Source organism: Zootoca vivipara, chromosome 7 (assembly GCF_965207765.1).
Source record: "Zootoca vivipara chromosome 7, rZooViv2.hap1.1, whole genome shotgun sequence".
Classification (NCBI taxonomy): domain Eukaryota; kingdom Metazoa; phylum Chordata; class Lepidosauria; order Squamata; family Lacertidae; genus Zootoca; species Zootoca vivipara.
In genome coordinates, this window is record NC_142590.1 from 48,358,524 (window position 1) to 48,379,812 (window position 21,289).

Sequence of the window (21,289 nt, forward strand, 5' to 3'; positions counted from 1 at the left end):
TATCACAACCCAGCTGCAATGATTTCCAAGTGAATTGTGCCCTCTCTGATGTCTGTCCATAAAACACAATAGCCTGGTAAGCTTTCACCCTTTAGCAATTGCAGCTGAATACTGTACCTAGAGCCTTGTTAAATGAACTGGGAAGAACATTTTACTCAAGGGGAAAGCCGTTACCTTTTGCTTTGTGGTGGTAGTGGGGAGGGATTGATCTTTTGGTTCGGCAGTGACTGGTGTCAAAGCTAACCTTCTGCCGTCCGTTTGCAGTGCAAACCACGGGTTAAGCTGGGAAGTGGAGACATGTGGTGACCCTTATGATCACAATGGATTGTAGGAGATGTCCCCTTATGGCTGGTTCATGTTTGGAAGGAAGTCTCTACCTTGTCACACATTTCCTTCACACTTCTTCCGAGATTCAGGGACATGAATGGAAATTGAACAGAGACTCATAGACTTGTAAGGGCACTTCATCCCATGCAACTGCCTGCTCAGTGCAGAATCTAAAACATACACCTGAAAGCCTATCATTTTTGTTATTATTGCTGTGATTTGTGTTTAATGCATTTATATTGCAAATTTTAATATACATATATCCATTCATCAGGGACCAGGAAAATGATATGTTGTCTTTGTTGTTGTTGTAGATTCCTATTTGCTCAGTTTCATCCTCACACTGGAATAATGGAGCTCACAGCAACCAGCGAAGATTTCTTTCATGCTTCCAACAAGACTTTCAACGCCTCTTCTCAGAGGACTGATGGCAGCTTTGGTGGCCTGACAGTGACACAGCTGAGATACATCTTTGCTTCTTTCTGTGGCCTCATCTTGTTGGTTGGCTTTGTTGGCAACCTCTTCATGCTGCTGGTTCTGATTGAGGGCTTCAGGAGCAGCCGGAGCACCAACTCCATCTCTGCCATGACCAACGCTCTCATGGTCAACATCACCATCTCTGACCTGATCTTCCTCCTCTACAATGTCACCGTGCTGCTGCTCACATTTCTCTACGAGGACTGGGAGATGGGCTCAGCTGTGTGTGTCAGCAGCCAGAGCTTTTCCATGTGGACCATGTTCTGCAGCTTCTACAGCATGGTGGTCACCTCCATCCTGAGATACCTGGCGGTCATTCATCCCACCTGCTCCTTCCCGGCAAATTCACTCCAGAGGTTTCTTCTCTGCATGATCATGTGGTTCATGGGCTTCGCTGTGTCTGTCCCCAACTGGATGCACCAAGGAGTCGTCGTGCTTGAAGATGCTCGATACTGTACGCTTCTGATGACCCCGAGGCAAACGTACCTGTATTTTGTTCTCTTTGGTGGGGTTGCCTTCTTCCCCTTTGTGCTTCTCTTGGTCCTGTGCTATTCCAGAATCGTCCATTCCCTCTGGTTCAGGAAGATGGTGGTGGTCCACTCATCCTCAAGCATTCGGCTCAACAGGAAAGCAACTGTTATGATCCTGACAGTATTGGCGGTTTTCATCCTGATGTGGATACCATGCTCGGTGGTGATATACCTCTCGGCCACCCACAGCCTCCCACAAACTCCTGCAGGATTTGTAGCCTCTGGCTTATCTAGCATTCTGGCTTATTCGAACTGCTCCGTAAGCCCCCTCATTTGCTTTTCCCTTTCAGATCAGTTTCAGGCTAGCCTGAAAAAGCTGCTTTGCCGACGAGGTTCCAGGTAACCCAAGGACCAAGGGCAGAGTTGAGTGGACCCAAATAACTACGTCAACAGCCTCTAAGAGGGAGCTAGATGCAAACTCAGGCTACTCAATCAGACCAAGCACTTTGTCATTTAAAAACAAAACGAAACACCAATGTGGACCCCCTGTGCTTTGAAGAACAGCACTGTGCTTTGAAGAACAGCACTTATATGCTACTCTGTAGAACAGGTATAAGAACCCTAATTGCAAATCACAGAATCATAGAATTGCAGAGTTGGAAGGGACCCAAAGGCTTATCTAATCCAACCCCTTGCAATGTAGGAATCACAGCTCCAGAATCCATGATAGATGGCCATCCAACCTCTGTTTAAAAACCTCCAAGGAAGTTGAGGTGGTTTTTTCCACTGCTGAACAGCTCTTGCCATCAGAAAGTTCGTCCTAGTGTTTATCTCCTGTATAATCTTGCTTAGCTTTATCATCCATTATAATAGATCTCTAAAAACAACCAATAACAAACAAATAGCATAACTTTTCATTATTACGGGACAGCCATACTGTTTGGTCCCTTAATAGGAATCGGCAGCAATTAACTGAGTCACCTGTTCGTGAGTCTCTACTGAAAGACCCACAGGGCTTTGACGTGCTATTAGGGGTTCTCCCTGGGGCTGAAAAGCATGGTGCTGAGTCAGCCTCTGTCCCGTAGATGTCGCTGTTGCATTTTAAAAATTCATTTGCGAGCTCATGGCTGTAAATGGAAAACAGTTGTGGAAATGCAAAAAGGAAGTCCGAGCACAAAGCAGATTTATTTTATTTTATCACAACTCTTTCCAGTACCTTTTCGTCTTTTCCTCCTTTTAAATGGGCACAGGGCTGCTGGCATTTAAACATATAAATCCCCACCCATGTTTTCCTTCCTTTCCGAAGCAGTGCTCATTGCAACCTCCCCTAGGGGCTGCCTCAATACTCCTAATCACCAAGAGAATCTAATAATGAAGCAATAACTACAAAGCAATTTCTCCAGCAAGTTGAATTGTTCTGATCCAATCCCCGTTGTTCTGTGTAAATAATAAACCAGGATGCCACAAAGCAGAGCAGCAGAGGGGCCATTTTTAAGAAACGCTGCAGGAATCTGCTTGACGTAAGCAAGCGGCACGCCGACATGATTTTGATTGACTTTTCATCATTTCCCATCTCGCTTCAGAAGGAAAGGAAAGGCACATTTGCGCATACAGTGATGCTTCTTGCACCATTCAGTACATAAGAGCCAAAGAGCTGTGACAATACTCCGCTGATATCATTTACTTCTAGATTTAGCAAGATCAGAGTGGGTGGTGGCAGTGGTTGAATTGCGGTACCTCCAACATTTCTCAGATGAAAATAGGGACGTTTCTCACGCCCTGCAACTGACCCTCCGCAACCCTACATTTTTGGTCCTCCCTTCCTGCAGAGCATTTCCTATCAGAAGAAGTTCGAGTGCCGTCACCACTGGACCAATGGGTCACAGCACACATGGCCTCCACTGTCCTGAGAAAACTCCCGTAATCCTGATTTTATTTTATTCTTTGGTAGATTTACAAAAAGAAAAGCACACACCAGTTTAAATATATATATATATATATAGAAAGGGTGAAGATTAGATGCATTAGAAAACATTTTTAAAAAAAGAACTGGGTGAAAAGCCATTGGAACCTGCATTCCGGTTGTGGCCAGTCTAAAAAATAAGCATATTAGTGAGGGAGGAGGCATGGCCTGGGGAAAGTGCTGTGTGGGGCGGGCGGAGATTGAGACATTGAATGGGACAGATTTGACTGAGGTGTCTCTAAACCTGTGCCCCTGCTTTGGGCTTTCCAGTAGACGGTATCCTGGATATTTATTAGGTGGTTCAGTTACCACTTCTGCATTTGAGCCTGGCATCATCATGGTCCTTGTCTAGATTGGCGTCTGCTTCCACCGTCAGACTGCCATGACTGCTGCCTGTTCCTCAGATATGTCTTGGGCAGCCTGCATGTTCCCCTCTTCAGCTGGCAGATGGAGGCTGAGGTCAGAAAAATGTGACCCATCCTAGCATGTCCAGAGATTTCATCTCTTTACATTAGATTTCTATGAAATAAGGACCCACCTTGTTCTGGGATTGTAAATACTGTTTTTTTAGCATTGTTTATCATGGTTGTGATCTCCCTTGGGACCTCAGGATGAAGGAATGGGTTAATCATCATCATCACCATGACATTATGGTCTCTAGAAAGTTGTCTAAAGCCTGCTGCACCACTGTTGCTTCTTCTATGCTCAGGGCAGAGATATCTGTTTCCTGGGACTTGGAGGACACCCAGCTGAAGAGAAGAGTTTCTCCAAGCTACAATTCCTAAGAATTGATGCTTTTGAATTATGGTGCTGGAGGAGACTCTAGAGAGTCCCATTGCCAGGAGTATGGGCAGGAGTCCTTTGCAGGACTGGGGCCTGCCTCAGCCTGCTTTGCTGGGACTGGGGCCTGCTTTGCAGGACTGGGGCCTGCCTCAGCTTGTGCTGGAGAAGCAAGGAGTGGCCACTCAGGTGAGGCCACTTGATACTCACTGCACCTGGTGGCAGGAGCTGGGAGGGATAAAAGCTCAGCATTTCCCTTCAGCTCTTTGCCACAGCAACGCTATCCCTGCCTTGTTGCATCTGGCCTCTTGTTCCTTGGACCCTCGCCTTGATCCTCGACCCTTGGACCCTCGCCTTGCTCCTTGACTCCCAGACATTCGTCGTCAACCGCCCGCCAACCGGACTGTGACACCCATGGACTGCAAGAAGATCCAACCTATCCATTCTTAAGGAAATCAGCCCCGAGTGCTCACTGGAAGGACAGATCCTGAAGCTGAGGCTTCAATACTTTGGGCCCCTCATGAGAAGAGAAGACTCCCTGGAAAAGACCCTGATGTTGGGAAAGATGGAGGGCACAAGGAGAAGGGGACGACAGAGGACGAGATGGTTGGACAGTGTTCTCGAAGCTACCAACATGAGTCTGACCAAACTGCGGGAGGCAGTGGAAGACAGGAGTGCCTGGTATGCTCTGGTCCATGAGGTCACGAAGAGTCGGACACAACTAAAAGACTAAACAACAACAACACAACAATTCCTATCAGCTCTCTTGGTTGTGGTCCCCTCTGTTAAGGACCACCATGTAGGTCAACTTAAAAATCATCATCATCATCATCATCATCATCACTATCATATTAATCTTTACGCCTTTGAAAGCTGAGGATGGAACCAACTTTATATAACCACAGTTGGTGAGATTAAGGCTGCAAACCTGGACATATTTACTTGGGAGGCAGCCTTTGCTTTCAGCCACACACTCCCTTCACCTTTTAAACATTTAAACATTTTAAATGTTTCTGTTTATAGTGAAAGGCTTCAGCTCTGCCAGCCTTCTGTTGGCCTACAATTTCAATGGGAACCAAACCTGGATGAAGATGTCTGCAACAAGTTGCTTACGGCAAGGAAATCCTTGTTCTGTGAATCCACTCTCACTGGTCCTTCACTACTAAGGGACAACTATTTTCCTGGCGCTTGGTTAAAGGCTGGGCTCTGCTGAACTCTGATTTAGTTTTCTTCTACAAGAGCTACTTACACAGCACTCCCTGAATTTTGGAGAAGTGGACTGCTTTTCTAGTGATGCACAGATGCACTAAACTCCCCATGGAGCCCCATGGATTGGGATCATTAAAGGGTCATGATGTTTCCTGCTTGATCTGGCACATAATGGCATTATGCTGTAGTTGGAAGCAATCCTTGACCTTTCTGAATGCTCATTAAGTAAATCATGCAATACCTGAAATATTAAGACCCTCTTAGTATGTGTTTAGGAATCCCCAGCTCTCTACTGGGAGAAGAACAGTGGATGGTATTTTGAATGCCAAGAAAACGACTTTGCTTCAGATATTAGCTGACAATGATTGCCCTTATCCTTTTCATGCTCCCATGGGCTGCAGGAGCTCAACATCTTCCCTCCCAGTACTATAATGGTGTGTACACTTCTTATGGAATGAATTAGCATTCTGCAAAGACAGAACAGAGAGAGAAAATAGATGATTTTTTAATGCATGGCAGGGAACAGTATTTGGAACACAACACTATGCCGGCAGCCAGGGGCCTTTTGAATGTTAATTACACATTTGCCTGTGTGAATTTAATATACAGTGTCAGTTGTCCTAGGCATGCCACACTAATCACAAAAACCACGGATGGCTTTCAATTTCATAGTGAAAGACCCCAAAGCATTTAGTTGCTTAGCTATAGTGTACAAACAAATTTGGTGCATTGATTTTTAAAGCTGCATGGTTCCACCATGTTCACTTTGTTTGTGGGTGGATGTCCAAAGCATTTCTATCGCCTCACCCTCTTCAGTTTATGAACCACTGTAAGTATCCATATGAAGATGAAGGGCAGGATTCCTCTCCACATATTTGCAGCTTATATTCCCACTGTTTGTCTGCATATGAAAAAGAATTCACCTATTGGTCAATTTTTGAAAATCAGTATGTTTATCACGAATAAGCATATATGAGCTGGAACAACTGACTAGCATCACATCAGACATTTGGGTTGTCTTCTGATGAATGAAGGAATCAAGTTTTTAAATTATTTTGAGCGCTTATGTTGCAACTTCTGTTTCCAGTTTGATAATTAGCATACTAAGGAGCCATGCCACCCATGGGCGTAGCCAGGATTTTTGTTACTGGGGGGCAGAACCTCAGTTCGCTATGTATTTTTATTGATTTTTATTGATTTAGGGGGGTAGCTGCCCCTCCCTGCCCCCCTTGGCTACACCCATGACGCCACCTCAATCTCTGATCTGTGCGAGTTTCCAAGGGTCCCAGGTACTTACCTAGGGTTCAGGTTTCCTCTGGAATAAGGGAGCTGTGATATCTTTATGATATCGTACACATATAACCTGAGCCTATGATGGAGCATTAACACCCCAAGAGGGCCTTGCTTCCCCCACAGCCACAGCTTTGGATTCCAGCAGAAAGCAGGCATGGCTCTCGCCCTCTGCTTTCCCGGCTTCCTGATTCTAGCTCCCAGCTCCCAGCTCAACTCTCCCCTCTCAACTCTGACTTTTTTCTTTTTAAACTAACCACCAGTGAGTCAAGGGAGGGACCCCATCCATTTGGTATCTGGCACAGAGCCACTTCATTTGTTCCCTTAATGGTCTAGGCTATTGCCTCACTAGGAAGCAAGCCTAGCTATTCCAAGAATTTGAACCCTTGTTTAAAATTTGGCACTTGCTGGACACAGAAATTAGAAGGGTCTCAGCATACAACCTACTCCCCTACCCTAACTCATAACAGTATTATGCAATTAATATGAGGACTTGAAAGGGTTTTGTATTGTACTTTGCACCCTTGGACTGACATGTGTACAATTTCAAAGGCTGTTTCTGTAGTGAATAATAACAGAATCTGAAGTTTCTTGTGACGATCCGATTTTTATAGCAAAGCTTCTCCCCTTTTTTGTGTGTGTTCTATCTTCTCCACGTTTTCTTTAGTCTTGAGAACTATGCCAAAAGCAAGTTCTTGTAGGAAATTACTTGTGCAATGAATTTGAAATTTAGATATCAAGGGTGGGTTCCTAAGCACACAATCCTAAGTCCCAGTAGGATCTATTTCTGAGCAGACCATCATAGGATGTTCTTACTCAATTAAATCTGAGTAGGAAGCAGCTGGGGCTGTCTAAATCACGCCAGTAGTTCCTACCCCTTCTTGTGGTTCTTGTAAAAATGCTGCTAAGGTTTTTTATTTATTTTAGGATTTTGATTCAAGATCTACTTGTATGCACTTCTGTAATGATGTAGCCTGTACTTGCTTTTTGTAACCTTTATGTAGCTTAGTGCGTTTAATGAGTGCATGTATTTTGTAGCAATTACTGCTAAGTTACAAGTTGTGTGGAAATATATCTAAATTACACAACCCAGTCACATGCATAGGGAAAGAGAATACAGTGGAACCTCGGTTTATGAACACCCCGGTTTATGAATTTTCGGTTTACGAACGCCACGGACCCATCTGGAATGGATTAATTCACTTTCCATTACTTTCAATGGGAAAGTTCGCTTCAGTTTATGAACGCTTCAGTTTATGAACAGACTTCCGGAACCAATTACACCCATGCTTCGGGTTAAGTACGCTTCAGGTTGAGTACTCCGCGGACCCGTCTAGAACGGATTAACCCACTTTCCATTACTTTCAATGCGAAAGTTCGCTTCAGTTTATGAACGCTTCAGTTTAAGTACTCCGCGGACCATCTGGAACAGATTAATCCACTTTCCATTACTTTCAATGGGAAAGTTCGCTTCAGTTTATGAATGCTTCAGTTTATGAACAGACTTCCGGAACCAATTGTGTTCATAAACCGAGGTACCACTGTACAATCTTTTATCGGTAAAGATTTTGTTTCTAAAAAATTCCATGACTTTATTCCTTTTTCAGCATATATGTAACAACATTCAGGGCATTTCTCCGTCCTGAGAGTGGTTTTATTTTTTTCTCTAGGTTGTCCTCCTAATTTGGGGACATCTGATAATAGCCTGAATGAATCATTTGTGCCACAAGAAAGAAAGCTCACACAGTGCTTTAATAAAAGGAACCATTTATTTTGGTTTAAGGCAGTCCAATAGGAACTATATTACATCAGACATTCAACGCAGAAAACGGTAGCATAAAAGAGAGAAAGGCCATTGGCATGCAAATAAAAAACGGTCGTGAAGGGAGGAGGGGAAATGGAACATGCTGGGTGGCTGTAAGAAACTCCAGAAGCCAGAGAAAATTTGGATTTGGGAGTAGACTGTACATACAACAGGCTTCCTCTGAGTCTTCAAACTAGGTCACCTGGAGAATTCCTGTTGTTTCCACCACCTAAGACCTAGTCAATGGGCCTGGGATTCAACAGGTATGCCCAACCCACTACCTGATCTTTAAATGTGTTTGTGTCCAAGATGTTCGACAGCACCTTCATAGACACACATTTTCATGCTGTATACATCAACATCGTGCTGATCCACTCACATATGCTTGGGAACAGGGCAGCTTCACTCAACGGGTAGGCTTTTAACAGAGACCATAGCTTATGTAGCACTTCCCCAGTCACTCTTGGGATGATGTAACAATGCACAGACAGATGGGGTACAAATCAGCACAGGCAAACACTGCTCAGTGGTACCTCTGCTCCTGCAGAACTAGACAGCATATTAGATGTGCCTCCCAATGTCTCTTGTATGGAGGTTTCTGCTTCTGGGGTAAATGTATTAATACTGCTAAGACAGAAGAGGCAGAGAAACAGTATTCTCACTTACTTACTTCTTTTGGAAATTGGAAGACCATATGCTTTTCGAGGTTGCAGGTTTAGAGTATAATCCACATCCCAAAGCAAAGGCGATGGCAATGGCAAAACTCCCATTGATCACCGCCAGTTCAGGATTGCTGTGCTATTCATCATGCGGGAAACGTAATTTAACACAGCAACGCCATCCCCCAAACTGATAATTTCTGGTTGAGTTATAGGTGATGCTGACCCTGTATCAGCACAGGATCTGTCTCTGAGAGGGAGACTAAGTGTCACTTACTATCAACTGGCAAAGCTGAAGATACTTGGAGTTCCTCAAGGACCAACAGAAACCCACCACTGAGCTCTGGTGAGTATTATAAAACTTGCTGGCTGACTAGCGCTGTAACAGTTTACGAGCCAAGTCAGCCAACCAAGACTTCATCTCAAAAGCAGCTATAAGTAGCCACTTAGACAGAATCCAATGTTGCTAAAGGGGTGAGAAAGAAGATGACAACTTTGTAGGGGTTGTTTTCAGTTTTACTCAGGCTAAACCCACTGAGGTCAATGGACCTAAGTTTGTCATGTTCATTAATTTCAATGGGCCTACTTGGGACGCGGGTGGCGCTGTGGGTTAAACCACAGAGCCTAGGGCTTGCCGATCAGAAGGTTGGCGGTTTGAATCCCCGCGACGGGGTGAGCGCCCGTTGCTCGGTCCCAGCTCCTGCCAACCTAGCAGTTCGAAAGCACGTCAAAGTGCAAGTAGATAAATAGGTACCACTCCAAGCGGGAGGGTAAACGGTGTTTCCGTGCGCTGCTCTGGTTTGCCAGAAACGGCTTTTTCATGCTGGCCACATGACCTGGAAGCTGTACGCTGGCTCCCTCGGCCAAAAATGTGAGATGAGCGTCGCAACCCCAGAGTCGGTCACGACTGGACCTAATGGTCAGGGGTCCCTTTACCTACTATGCATAGGACTACCTTTGAGCACAACCCCAAATGCTTAAGGTGCCCTGAAGGTAAACAATGAATCATTCTTTGCTCTCATAAACAAATTTATCCTTCCATTCCAGTCACCAAACTGACCTGGATCTTGTACCAATTTTGCCTGATAGTTACAAAGGTGGGTTAGAGAGCCACTTGGAGGAAATACTCTATATAATTACACCACCTTGGTTTTTAAAAGTGTACTGCAGGATCCCATTGGTGTGCCTGTTTATAGTGGGAAAATTTCCCTTATTTCCCTTGGAATATTTTCAACATATGAGCCTAGGTTTGGCAAGCCTGGGCCAGGCCTAGCCATCGACAAGCTGTCCAGAGTCTTGTTGACCTATATTGTGTAGTCAGCTGTTAGACTAGGACAGGGGAAGGTGATAGGAAATTTAAAATCAAAGGATCTCACATAAACAATGTGCTTCCTTTCACATCATGCTACCACCAGCATTTAGCTATTCTCAATAAGTTTGGTCTAGAAGAATTAATTTGGAAAGTGCTTAGCAAGTGCCTAATATGCTCCCCAACAACTTCTGAAGTAGACAGTGGAGAATACTAGCTAGGCTGCTTCCATCTGCTTTAAGTCCATCTTTCATCACAATCCCACAAACGAGCTAGCAAACGAGCTGTCCAGCCCCAGAGCAGATCTGATCCCAAAATAGCTAAGAAAGATTTGGGGATCTGAGCTAAGACACCTCAAGCAACCAGCTAAAGGATAAAAGGAGGGGAAGCAGTTTGGGATTTTACAAATGCATGAAACACGTGGTAAAAACATTGCCAAATAAGGATTCAAACTTGAAAATGGAAGCTGGAGCATATTTTGATTGGCCTACGTAAAAAAAGCCCTTTGAATCCTTAAGAACTTCAACTTAATAAACAAGAACAGCTCAGTCAGTAGAGCATGAGGCTCTTAATCCCAGGACTGTGGGTTTGAGCTCCACCTTGGGCAAAAGATTCCTGCATTGCAGGGGGTTGGACTAGATGACCCTTGGGGTCCCTTTGAACTCTACAGTTCTATGATTCAGCAGTTAACCCTGGAAGCAGGATCTCACTAGCCATCAATCTTCTTCCCCAGCACCTTTTTTTCCTCCTAGAACAGGGGTGAGGAACTAGGGGGCCTTTAAATGGCCAGTGGTGAAGCACGATGGTAGCTGTAGTCCAACAACATCTGGAGGGCCACAGGTCCCCCATTTCTGCCCTGGAGATTTGTGAATAGCTTCCGGGAGCACCTTAACCTATCATCACATAGGGGTGGCAGCTGCCCGACATACCCTTGGGAATCAGGGCTGCTCTGGAAGGTGGATATGCGAGAGAGAATGAAATACCCTGGTAGTATGGTTGGTTAGGGATGGGGTAAGGGAATTGGATCTGGAATACTGAGAGACAATACAGGTGATGGAGTGGTGGAATAAGGAGGAAGTGGCAAAGGGCAAATATGCCAGCAATATGCTGATGACACCCAGCTCTACTTCTCTTTGTCATCTGCAGGTGGGGCAGTTGATGGGCTGGACTAATGCCTTGCCTTCGTGTGCCTCTCACACGCGAGGCCCAGAGCATGGCAACACAAGAGCCAGCCTGGTCTGCAGTGGCTCCCCGTTTATGGAATGCTCTCCCCAGGGAGATTCACCTGGCACCTTCATTATATACTTTTTAGGGCACCAGGCAAAAACATTGCCCTTCAACCAAACCTTTGGCTGATTAGTATTCCACAGCTTTTTAAATGGGGAAGGGGTGTGTGCTATTTTGTTTTTGTTTTAATTATTGACTTGTATTTTTATTCTGCGACCTGCCCTGAGATCTTGTGGTGATTGTGTGGTATACAAATCTAAATAAATAATAAATAAATAAAAAAATAAAAAATAAGGGTGAGGGCTTCATCCGTGAGTGAATCAGAATCGGAAAAGGGCACTTGTCTAGAATTTCTGGTTTTAAAAGGGATACGATTGAAAGATCTGCCTGGCGGAGACTTGTGTAATGAGAGGTACTTTTAAATTCGGCTAAGTTGCCCTGAGTTGAGGACATGGGTATAAACTGTACATGAACATTTTTTTAAACACACACAAAACCCCGCTAACCTTTATATGGGGCTTTCCAGGGGAGAGTTTGGAAAATTCTAGGAGTCTGAGTATGGTTTTGTGTCAGAGCACAGCAGGAGACCTCCTGTCAGCCCCGGTCAGCATGACCAATGGTCAGGGATGATGGGAGCTGAGTCCAGCAACATCTTGTAGGTCACCACTGCTTTAGAACAGCCTCCCCCAACTTGCTGCCTGAGTTACAAGCCTCATCAGGTGCTGTCTGCAGCTGGGTATGTTTAGCCTGGAGAAGAGAAGGTTAAGGGGTGATATGATAGCCATGTTCAAATATATAAAAGGATGCCATATAGAGGAGGGTGAAAGGTTGTTTTCTGCTGCTCCAGAGAAGCGGACACGGAGCAATGGATTCAAACTACAAGAAAGAAGATTCCACCTAAACATTAGGAAGAGCTTCCTGACAGTAAGAGCTGTTCGGCAGTGGAATTTGCTGCCAAGGAGTGTGGTGGAGTCTCCTTCTTTGGAGGTCTTTAAGCGGAGGCTTGACAGCCATCTGTCACGAATGCTTTGATGGTGTTTCCTGCTTGGCAGGGGGTTGGACTGGATGGCCCTTGTGGTCTCTTCCAACTCTATGATTCTATGATGGGAATTGCAGCTCAAAACATCTGGAGAGTGCCAGGTGGGGAGAGCAGCTTTCAGGTTTTGTGATCCATGCCAAGCTGGAGTTTTTATATAGCAGGTCCAAGTTCTGCAAAGGCTGAAATGAAGAAAGGACATACCAAAGTGCAACAGAGGGAGAGTGGAAAGAGCTATGCCCATTCCTACTTAACCCTGGGAAGTAACTCTATGAATACATTTTTGAAGCCCAAACTTCAAGATCATCCCGACTGAGGATACCACTTGTAAGTTATCACTCTGATGGGCAGAACTGTGAAGAGGTCAAAAATAAGGCCCATTCTTCTCTCTCTCTCTCTCTCTCTCTCTCTCTCTCTCTCTCTCTCTCTCTCTCTCTCTCTCTCTCTCACCTTGCACAATATCAGATATCAAATCTATACAGCAATTTGCTGAAAACCAGGGCTTAAAAAATGCAAAAGGGACTTAACAGAGCCACAAAAACAAACAAGCAAGGGAACAAACAATCCAGGCCTGCACAAATATTTGTCAAAGTAGATTTACAAAGAATAAAAGGGAGGAGATTAAGCAATTTAGGGACTGGATGCAGTACAACGAACAGCAGCAACACCAGCAGCATTAAGAGACGACATCACACAATCACTTGATCACAATATGCAGCCTGCCAGGTCAATCCATAAGCTGAGCCATTACAAAGCGAGGAAGAAGTGTCAGAAGACTTGAGGTGGCAGCTGGGCTATACATGGGCTTAAAAAAGAAGAAGACCCCAAATCATTCAGCTGTAAGGGGTGGGGCAAGGGGAGATGCATGGAGAAAAGGGCTACTTCATCACACAAACCATAGAAGAATGAATGATCTGTGCCTCCTAATGAGGCCTACCAAGACAGGCTGGACTTCTCTCACCATGGTGATCTCCCCAAATAGGAAACGAGGAAACTTGCCAACTGCAGGGCTTGTCCTTTAACAAAATGAAATGAAATGAAAACCCTTCTTTCCCCAGGTTTCACGGCTGGTCCATCCTTCCAACGATGCACATTGGTGTGCCAGAATGGCAGTAATAAACCAGCTCTCAGAGAGGATTTTGTGTGTGTGTGTGTGCAGAAAAGAGTACACTGTAGATTTTCGTTTTGTGGTGTGACCACTGCCTGGATGTCAGTCTGCCAGCAGAAAGTTGAGAGCTGATCCAAGAGAGTGACTTGTGTTTTGTAGGCACCTGTCCTCAAGTGCTGCTTTCCTCTCCTGGCGTTCAGATTTCTGTCTGAAGGGTGTGGCCTGTGGGGGTGTACGGAGGTGGAGCTGGGTTGGGTTTGATGCCGCGTCCCTTCATGTAGGAGATGAACTGGTCGGGGATCTCAGCAAGAACGTCCTTAGCCAGCCGAGCCATACTCAGGACGTGGTTTCCTGTGCGGTCAATGTAATCTCGGAATGGGACAAACTGGGAGAGAGAACAGTATATCGAAGGCATGAAAGGCAAATCATTTAAAAGGCAACATATATCCTTACAGCAGAGTCTTCCCTGATCCAGGAAAGCTGGACCGCATTAGTATGGAAAGATCGCAGGTGGCGAAACCCAAGCAGTTCGCCAGGCAGAGATCATGCCAAAACCTCCCCAGCTTTGATAGGGAAACAAGTTTTCAATGAAATTTGCTGCTCTCTGGTAAGTTAAACGCTTTTGATAGGCTATGCCTTTTAATTGTTACTCACCTCAAATCTTCAGGATGGGGTGGGCTACAGAATTAAATTCATATTAGAAATATAGGAAGTTGCCTTGTATCTTTCTTTTTTAAAAAACCAACGTTTATTTGATTTTACAAAAGTAAAGTTACAACAATACCAAATAGACCATCATATTTGGAGATTTCTCTGAATCTCCAGACTTCCATGGGTCCGATTGCCAACAATTTCAAGTGCATATTATTTCACATCTCCATAGTGTTTGTTACATTACAAGTGTTATTAAAATCCTGCTAATGTTTTCATCTGCTTACAATGGTCTCCTTAATAAACTATAATTCCGCCCCCCATTCTTTCTTGAATGGGAAGTTTTTGTCTTCTTGGTTTCTGAGCTTTCTGGTCAGCTTTGCCAGTTTGTCATAGTCCAACAGGAAGTTGCCTTGTATCATTGCACACTATCATTGCATCTGGGCCAGTCTAAGCTGACTGGCAACAGCTCTCTGGAGTATGTACCTGAGAGGTCTTTCATGTCACCTTGCTATCCTATCATCCTTTTAACTGAAGATGCCAAGTATTGAGCCTGGCACGTTCTGCATGTGAGGACATGCCCCGTCACTGAGCTGTTGCCCTGGCAATAGTTCTCACCCATCTCTGACAGCCTTGTTTTCTTTCCTCTATCCAGGTGCATATTCAGAGTGATGCAAGACAACTGGAGCTAGGGAACTATGTAACTCAGAGAACCCTGCCTTGGCACATTGCGGATCAGAAATGGTTTACCTGCTGCAATGGAACCATTATACTAGCTTGCCAGCAGGTGGCTTGCTCTTGCTTACTAGGATGGGCAGGGAAGTGTCAGTGCAGTGCAGGTGCCAGATTGGCTCTGCTAGTGTGTTCACACAACACCAACCTCACCCTCCCAGCAAGCAATAGAGACCCATCTGCTGGTAGTGGTGACTGGTGTCCCATTAGGACTTGTGAGCCAGAAGGTAGGGGAGTGCAACAGTAAGTGCAGCCGGAGCCAACCACAGGCAGAGCCAAGTTGCCCCAGTTTAGTCCTAGTTTGCCTCCTCCTGGTTGAGTTCTGGCAACCCTGAGACTAGGGAGGAAGCTGGCAGGCAGTGCCATCCCCTGGGTTGGTTGTAAGCAGGTTCAAGGTTGGTGGGGCAGCACGCCATTCGTTCCACAGGACAAGTTTCCACTGCCTGCCAGGAAAGCAGAGTAACAGCTGCTGTTGGGTCTCCCCGCACACTGAAAGTGAGCTGAAAACCCCCACACTGACTAACACAAGTCAGCTTTGAAGAACGGATGTTCTTCAGCTCTTGCCTGTTCTGCAACAAGACTGGCACACAAGGCAGATTATGGGTTTTTTTCAAAAAAAATTTTTTTAAAACATACCTGGACAATGTCACGTTCTGCAATCTTTCCACGGGACGAGATTCGAATGTCATCTCCATCCAGCTCCACCATGGCTGTCCATTGTGGGGAGGGATGAAAGGAAGGAAGGAAGGAAGGAAGGAAGGAAGGAAGGAAGGAAGGAAGGAAGGAAGGAAGGAAGGAGGGTTAATCATACATAGCATGAGTAAGGGTACAAAGGAGTCAAAGACTGCAGGAGGCCCATAAAAATCATCTATGCCATGACTCATAAACTGTTCCATTATCCGAAAAAGGCAATTTGAGCAAAGTGTTCCACTAGCTTCTTCCAGAGAGTCAAGCAGCAATACCACCTTCAATTTTCATTATGCATATTGTAATTTGCTATACTGATGGCCCTATCAATGTCTGTTTCTCACTGCAAGATCAATGTTTTATCCGTTGATTTCACTACACAGCCTTTCAGCCTTTTTTGCACCTTTTTTGCACTGTCAAATCTGAGGCATGGAGTTTGCAATTGGTGGCATAAACAAATATATGAGAAAGTTTAGCTGCTGCTTTGCAGCACTTTCTGCAAACAGAGGGGTAATCATGGTTCATTCAATGTCTATGGGAATATTTGCAAATCTATAGTGACTGTGCGGGGATGCAGGTGGCACTGAGCCTAGGGCTTGCTGATCGGAAGGTCGGTGGTTCGAATCCCCGCGATGGGGTGAGCTCGGTCCCAGCTCCTGCCAGCCTAGCAGTTCAAAAGCGGCTTAGTCATGCTGGCCACATGACCCAGAAAAAGTGTCCGCAGACAAACTTCGGCTCCCTCGGCCGGTAAAGCGAGATGAGCGCCACAACCCCAGAGTCATTTGCAACTGGACTTTATTGTCAGGGGTCCTTTACCTTTTTATAGTGACTGTGCACAGCTGCCCCTATCTACCCTGTGGCATGGATGCAGGGGTCCCGAATCAGGTTGACCTGCCCTGAGCTAACCTGGGGACCACCTGTAGCCGTAAAGTAGTTTTGGGGAGGAGCTCCTCCCCCCAAGTAAACATTCAGCCCGGAGCAGGGGGTTGGGGAGGTGATGTTGTTCTACTTCTCCCTGACCAAGAGCAGTGGAGCAGTGCACTGCATAGCTGCCAAGTTTTCCCTTTTCTCATGAGGAAGCCTATTCAGCATAATGGAATTTCCCTTAAAAAAAGGGATAACTTGGCAGCTATGCAGTGCACCCAAAGGAGCACCCTTCTTCTTTTCAAGTGGCTCTTCTGCATGGACATTGCTTGCAAAGGAGCATCATGCCTACATACCCTCTGCAGGTGGAGATGCAGTTGGGCCTAAAGGGGACTGGCAGGCACTGCGATTCTCCCATGCAGAGCACTGGGGCTTGCAAAATATGCCACACAGCACTATGCAAGCACCACGCCAGAGCTTGCAAAGCACCATGCCTTTGCCTGCATGGCTTGATTCAAAACAAAATTGGAATAACTAATGTCAGGTGACTGGCAGGTGGGTGGCCCCACTCACCAGCCAAACTCGGCCACATGGGGGAGATAAGGATCTGGTTGGTATCAATGCACTATTTGTAATATATTTATTTCTGCTTTCTGAACATGGCTAATCCAGTGTCACTGCTGGTATGCAAAGCTGCAGTGGGTGGGTGATGCCAGAGTTGCTGTGGGTGTTTCGGCTAAGCATAGATTGCAACTATCTCATACTGGCCTTAACTCCTGGGATAACAGCTGCCATTGTAGCAGGAGCCTAGGATTCAGCCTTTCAGCGAAAGCATTAGAAAGTCCTCATATTTCATGACTGTTTGCACAAAAGTTCTTACCGTCAAATTCAGCCTGTCCAACTCCTACAATGATTATGGACATAGGAAGCTTGGCAGCCTGAGAGTCAACAGGAAAGAAGGAAAAAAGATGTGTGTGGCAGAGGGTTGGGGTTGAGATGGGAAGGAGAGGAAGAGAGAAAACAAGAGCATGAATTCAAAGCAGAAAGCTGCAAAGTGATGTGTCAGAAATCAGGACATAGATTGTGTGGGGCAGAGATGGGATGGAGAGTCTGTTGCAAGACTGTCACTCCCATCACCTCCAGGCAGCACAGCCAGTGGTCAGGGATGCAATTACCCCTGGGCTAGTTTTAGCACTGCTTGGTTATGAATATTTGCATTAAAGGTAAATACAGTGGTCCCTCGACTTACGAATTTAATGCGTTCTGAACGCACATTCGTAAGTCGAAAAAATCGGAAGTCGAATCCCATAGGAATGCATTAGCGGAAAAAATTCGTAAGTCGAATAAATCCTATCTAAACATCCGTAAGTTGAAAAAATCCTATTTGCGCCGCATCCAAAATGGCGGACAGAGCTCCGTTCGTAACTCGAAACCTTCGTAAGTCGAGTCATTCGTACGTCGAGGTATCACTGTAATATTGGGAAGTGGGAACAGAGTAGCTGCTGCTTGGCTTTGGCACAGAAATGTAAGAAAGGTGGAACCAAAGCCATTCCTAATTATAAGTGGAAGACTATGGTTATCTAGGCCTTTTAAAGATATATGCGTAGTTATTTTATAGTGATTCGTTTGTATCAGGCGGGGGAACCTTTGGCCCTAAAGATGCTGCTGAGCTAGAACTTCCATAAGTCGAAGCAAGGACGGCCAATGGCCAGGAATGTCGGGAGTTGTAGTTGTAGTGTCATCTGCAGGGGAAAAGGTTTCCCACATCTGATTCATATAATGGCTGGTGGAATTTCAAATGCCCAATGACATGTTCACATGTGGAACTTGAGTAGTGGCATGTCCAGCCAGCCATGGCAGTGCAACTCTTAGCCACACCAGCATGTTGAGAATATGATCCTCATGTGCGATTCACAAAAATCAGTTTTTGTGATAACTACACCAGGGGGAGCAGAACTTGGACTTTGAGTCCCCCCCCCCCGCCCCCCATATTCCAGATGAACAATGAAGAGAGATTTGTCTTTTTAAATGCATTGCTAAGTTTGCTGCTGGTTGTAATAGCATATTGCCAGTCTATCCCCACCCCCACCCCTTTGCGGCATATTTGTATATTTAACTCTGTTCACACTTTATACGTGCAGACTTTGGACCTTTTGAAAAGCACAAAATGCCACTTTGTCCTTATATGGGTAGCAAAAATATTTTGAGTATATTGTCATGGGGGAGATGGGGCGGGAGCCGATTCACACTCCATGGTGCTAAACTAACATAGTCACAGAATCAGATTTAACCCATTGTCACAACTGATTTAGCAAGGAACTGCTGCTACCATAGAAAAAGGGAGCAGATTCACCCACCTCTTCCAGTTTTAATAGGCTAAACCCTTCTGTTTGCTTATAGAAACAACCCTTTCTGAGACCTCTTCCTGACCCTAATGCTCCCCTACTTGCTAAATGACTTTGCCATTGTGCTATTTAAAGAAATCATAGTGATATGCTTTGTGCTTTCCATTCTGCTTGCCTGCCAACACCTTCAGGAACTCTGTTGTTGTTGTTCTACACACACACACACACACACACACAGCCTTTTAATCTAATTATCAAGCTTCCTCCTCTTCCCCATCAGCAATCACTGATTGTTTTTAGCTGTTAAAAACTGCAGACGGTGTAATCATCAGTGTGCTCTTCGCTGGGGTTGATCTCTGGCCGGGCTGGAACAGTTTAATAATGAGGACCCCTCACCCACAACACAGTGCATGGAAGTGTCAAAATGGCTGCATGGGTAGGAGGAGATAAAAGGAAAATTGCCCAAAGAAGTGATTGGGTGCTTAAAGCAATTATGGTGCAAATAGGAAGCTGCTGTGAGTTCATGTGGTCCAGCTGATACTCAAAGTTGCCTGGGAGGCCTGAGTTCAAAGCCTGCCTGAGCAATGGGCAAATTAGCCTTGGGCAAGTCATTTTCTCTCACCCTTAATCTTTCATCAGCTGCTTTGATCAGGCAGGAGATAACAGAGGGTGGCACACAGTGGTTAAAAGAGTGAGTTGGGAAGAGTTGGGTACAACCCAAACTTTAGGCTTGCTGCTAGCTTTGGTTCTCCTCATCTTTAAAATAGGGGTCTACTTTATAGGCTTCTGCACGGGTTACTAATTAAGTTAAGCACTATGCGAGTTCTAAATCTAATTAGAAGTGCTGTATCAGTCATGTTGTTAACACGAAGGCAGAAAATGGCTACAAGGTGAAGAAGGAACAGCATATTTCTTTACACTATTTAGTGCTCCTATGTGGAGTTCCTGTGGGGCCAGTGAATGTTTGACCTTTTTGCAGTGGGAAAACGGATCTATGCTGTGGTTACATCCCCACCGTGGCTTGAAATAAATCCCAGGATCTTAACTCTCTAGCCTACCTGAAACTATTTTACTCCCCATCCTGGCAGATGCAGTTACACTTTCATTTGGGACAACGCCCCCCCAAAAACCTGTGCTACTCACGTTGACAATAGCTTCTTTTGTCTGGGCCATGTCCGATATCACGCCATCAGTGATGATGAGCAAAACGAAATACTGGGAACCGTCCTGCACAGCTGTAGCGTACCTGAGATTTGGGAGGAGATGATGTGAATTTAGGAACAGAGGCAGGAGTATTGTCAGGGTGGTCTGAATTCTGAACTAAACACCCCACATTCTGAAATGCATATGGTCTTGTAGTAAGGTTAAAGCTTACTGGGAAATGATATATAATGAATTGAAAAGGATGCTTAAAATAGCATGAATAAAAACCCCAGAAGCTTTTCTTTTGGGAATTATAGGGACAAACTACCTAAACTGTATAGAAACTTATTTATGTATGCTTCTACAGCGGCAAGAATGTTCCTCGCCCCAAAATGGAAAGAAGCAAAAGCCCCAGGAAAGGTGGAATGGATTCAAAAACTTATGGAATATGCAGAAATGGTGAAACTTACCAAATAATAATAATAATAATAATAATAATAATAATAATAATAATAATAATATATTTATATTCCCCACCCACTCTGAGCACAAGAATAAGAAATCAAGACAACTTACTTTTTATAAAATAATGGAAATGGTTTATTTAATATTTACAGATAAATTGTAAACAGATCAGAACATTGGCAGGATTATTGTAATAACCTGCAGTTTTATAAGAGTACATATTTAAAATAGATGAATAAATGAGCAAATTAAGTTAATTTGGATTTGCAGAAGATATTAAAAATAAATTTAAGGAACCACAGAAAGAGGGGGAAGGAAGTCAAGCTTTCAAATGTTAAAATGATTGTAAAATTAGTGAAATGTATAAACCTGAAAAGCATAAACAAACAAACACCCCACATTCTGCAGCCCCGAACACCCAAGTGCTACAGTCTGGTGGCAGCTTGCTATGACACAATGACTGGGCCACCTTTATCCTCAAAGGATCTTTAGCAAACATTAGCAAGGAATTTGTTTCTTTGGCAACTGTTCATAGAACCGTGTCCTGTATTACAGTCCTGGATGATGATGATGATGATGATAATGATGATGATGATGAAGAAGAAGAAGATGGTGGGGATGGGACTGAACATGGTTGTGCCACCAGACTGGAAAAACCAAATCTTTCAGAATGGCATCATTTGGGGAATAAGTGATAGAGAGGAGGGTTAATGGTATGTCTAGTTCAAGCATATTAGGAGATC

At 44.7% G+C, this 21,289-nt stretch overlaps 2 protein-coding genes across 2 annotated transcripts in view; one reads left to right on the plus strand and one right to left on the minus strand.

Annotated features, from left to right (window-relative positions):
• The first annotated feature begins 678 nt into the window (after positions 1–678).
• On the plus strand, positions 679–1,677 carry LOC118089106 (galanin receptor type 2-like). The gene has a single exon (XM_035123520.1). The coding sequence runs from the start codon at positions 679–681 to the stop codon at positions 1,675–1,677; it is 999 nt and encodes a 332-aa protein (XP_034979411.1).
• An 11,459-nt stretch (positions 1,678–13,136) lies between these two features.
• The window catches only part of LOC118088691 (copine-5), a 133,057-nt gene continuing 124,904 nt past the window's right edge, over positions 13,137–21,289 (minus strand). The window contains exons 18-21 of the mRNA XM_060276994.2: positions 20,082–20,184; positions 17,474–17,531; positions 15,679–15,752; positions 13,137–14,044 (exon numbers count right to left, since the gene is read on the minus strand). Of these exons, the coding sequence (XP_060132977.2) occupies positions 13,856–14,044; positions 15,679–15,752; positions 17,474–17,531; positions 20,082–20,184 (424 nt within the window). The 3' untranslated portion in view covers positions 13,137–13,855. The remainder of the gene's footprint in view (positions 14,045–15,678; positions 15,753–17,473; positions 17,532–20,081; positions 20,185–21,289) is intronic.

Coding starts and splice junctions, on each gene's coding strand:
- LOC118089106 (XM_035123520.1), top strand. CDS start 679: ATGGAGCTCACAGCAACCAGCGAAGATTTCTTTCATGCTTCCAACAAG.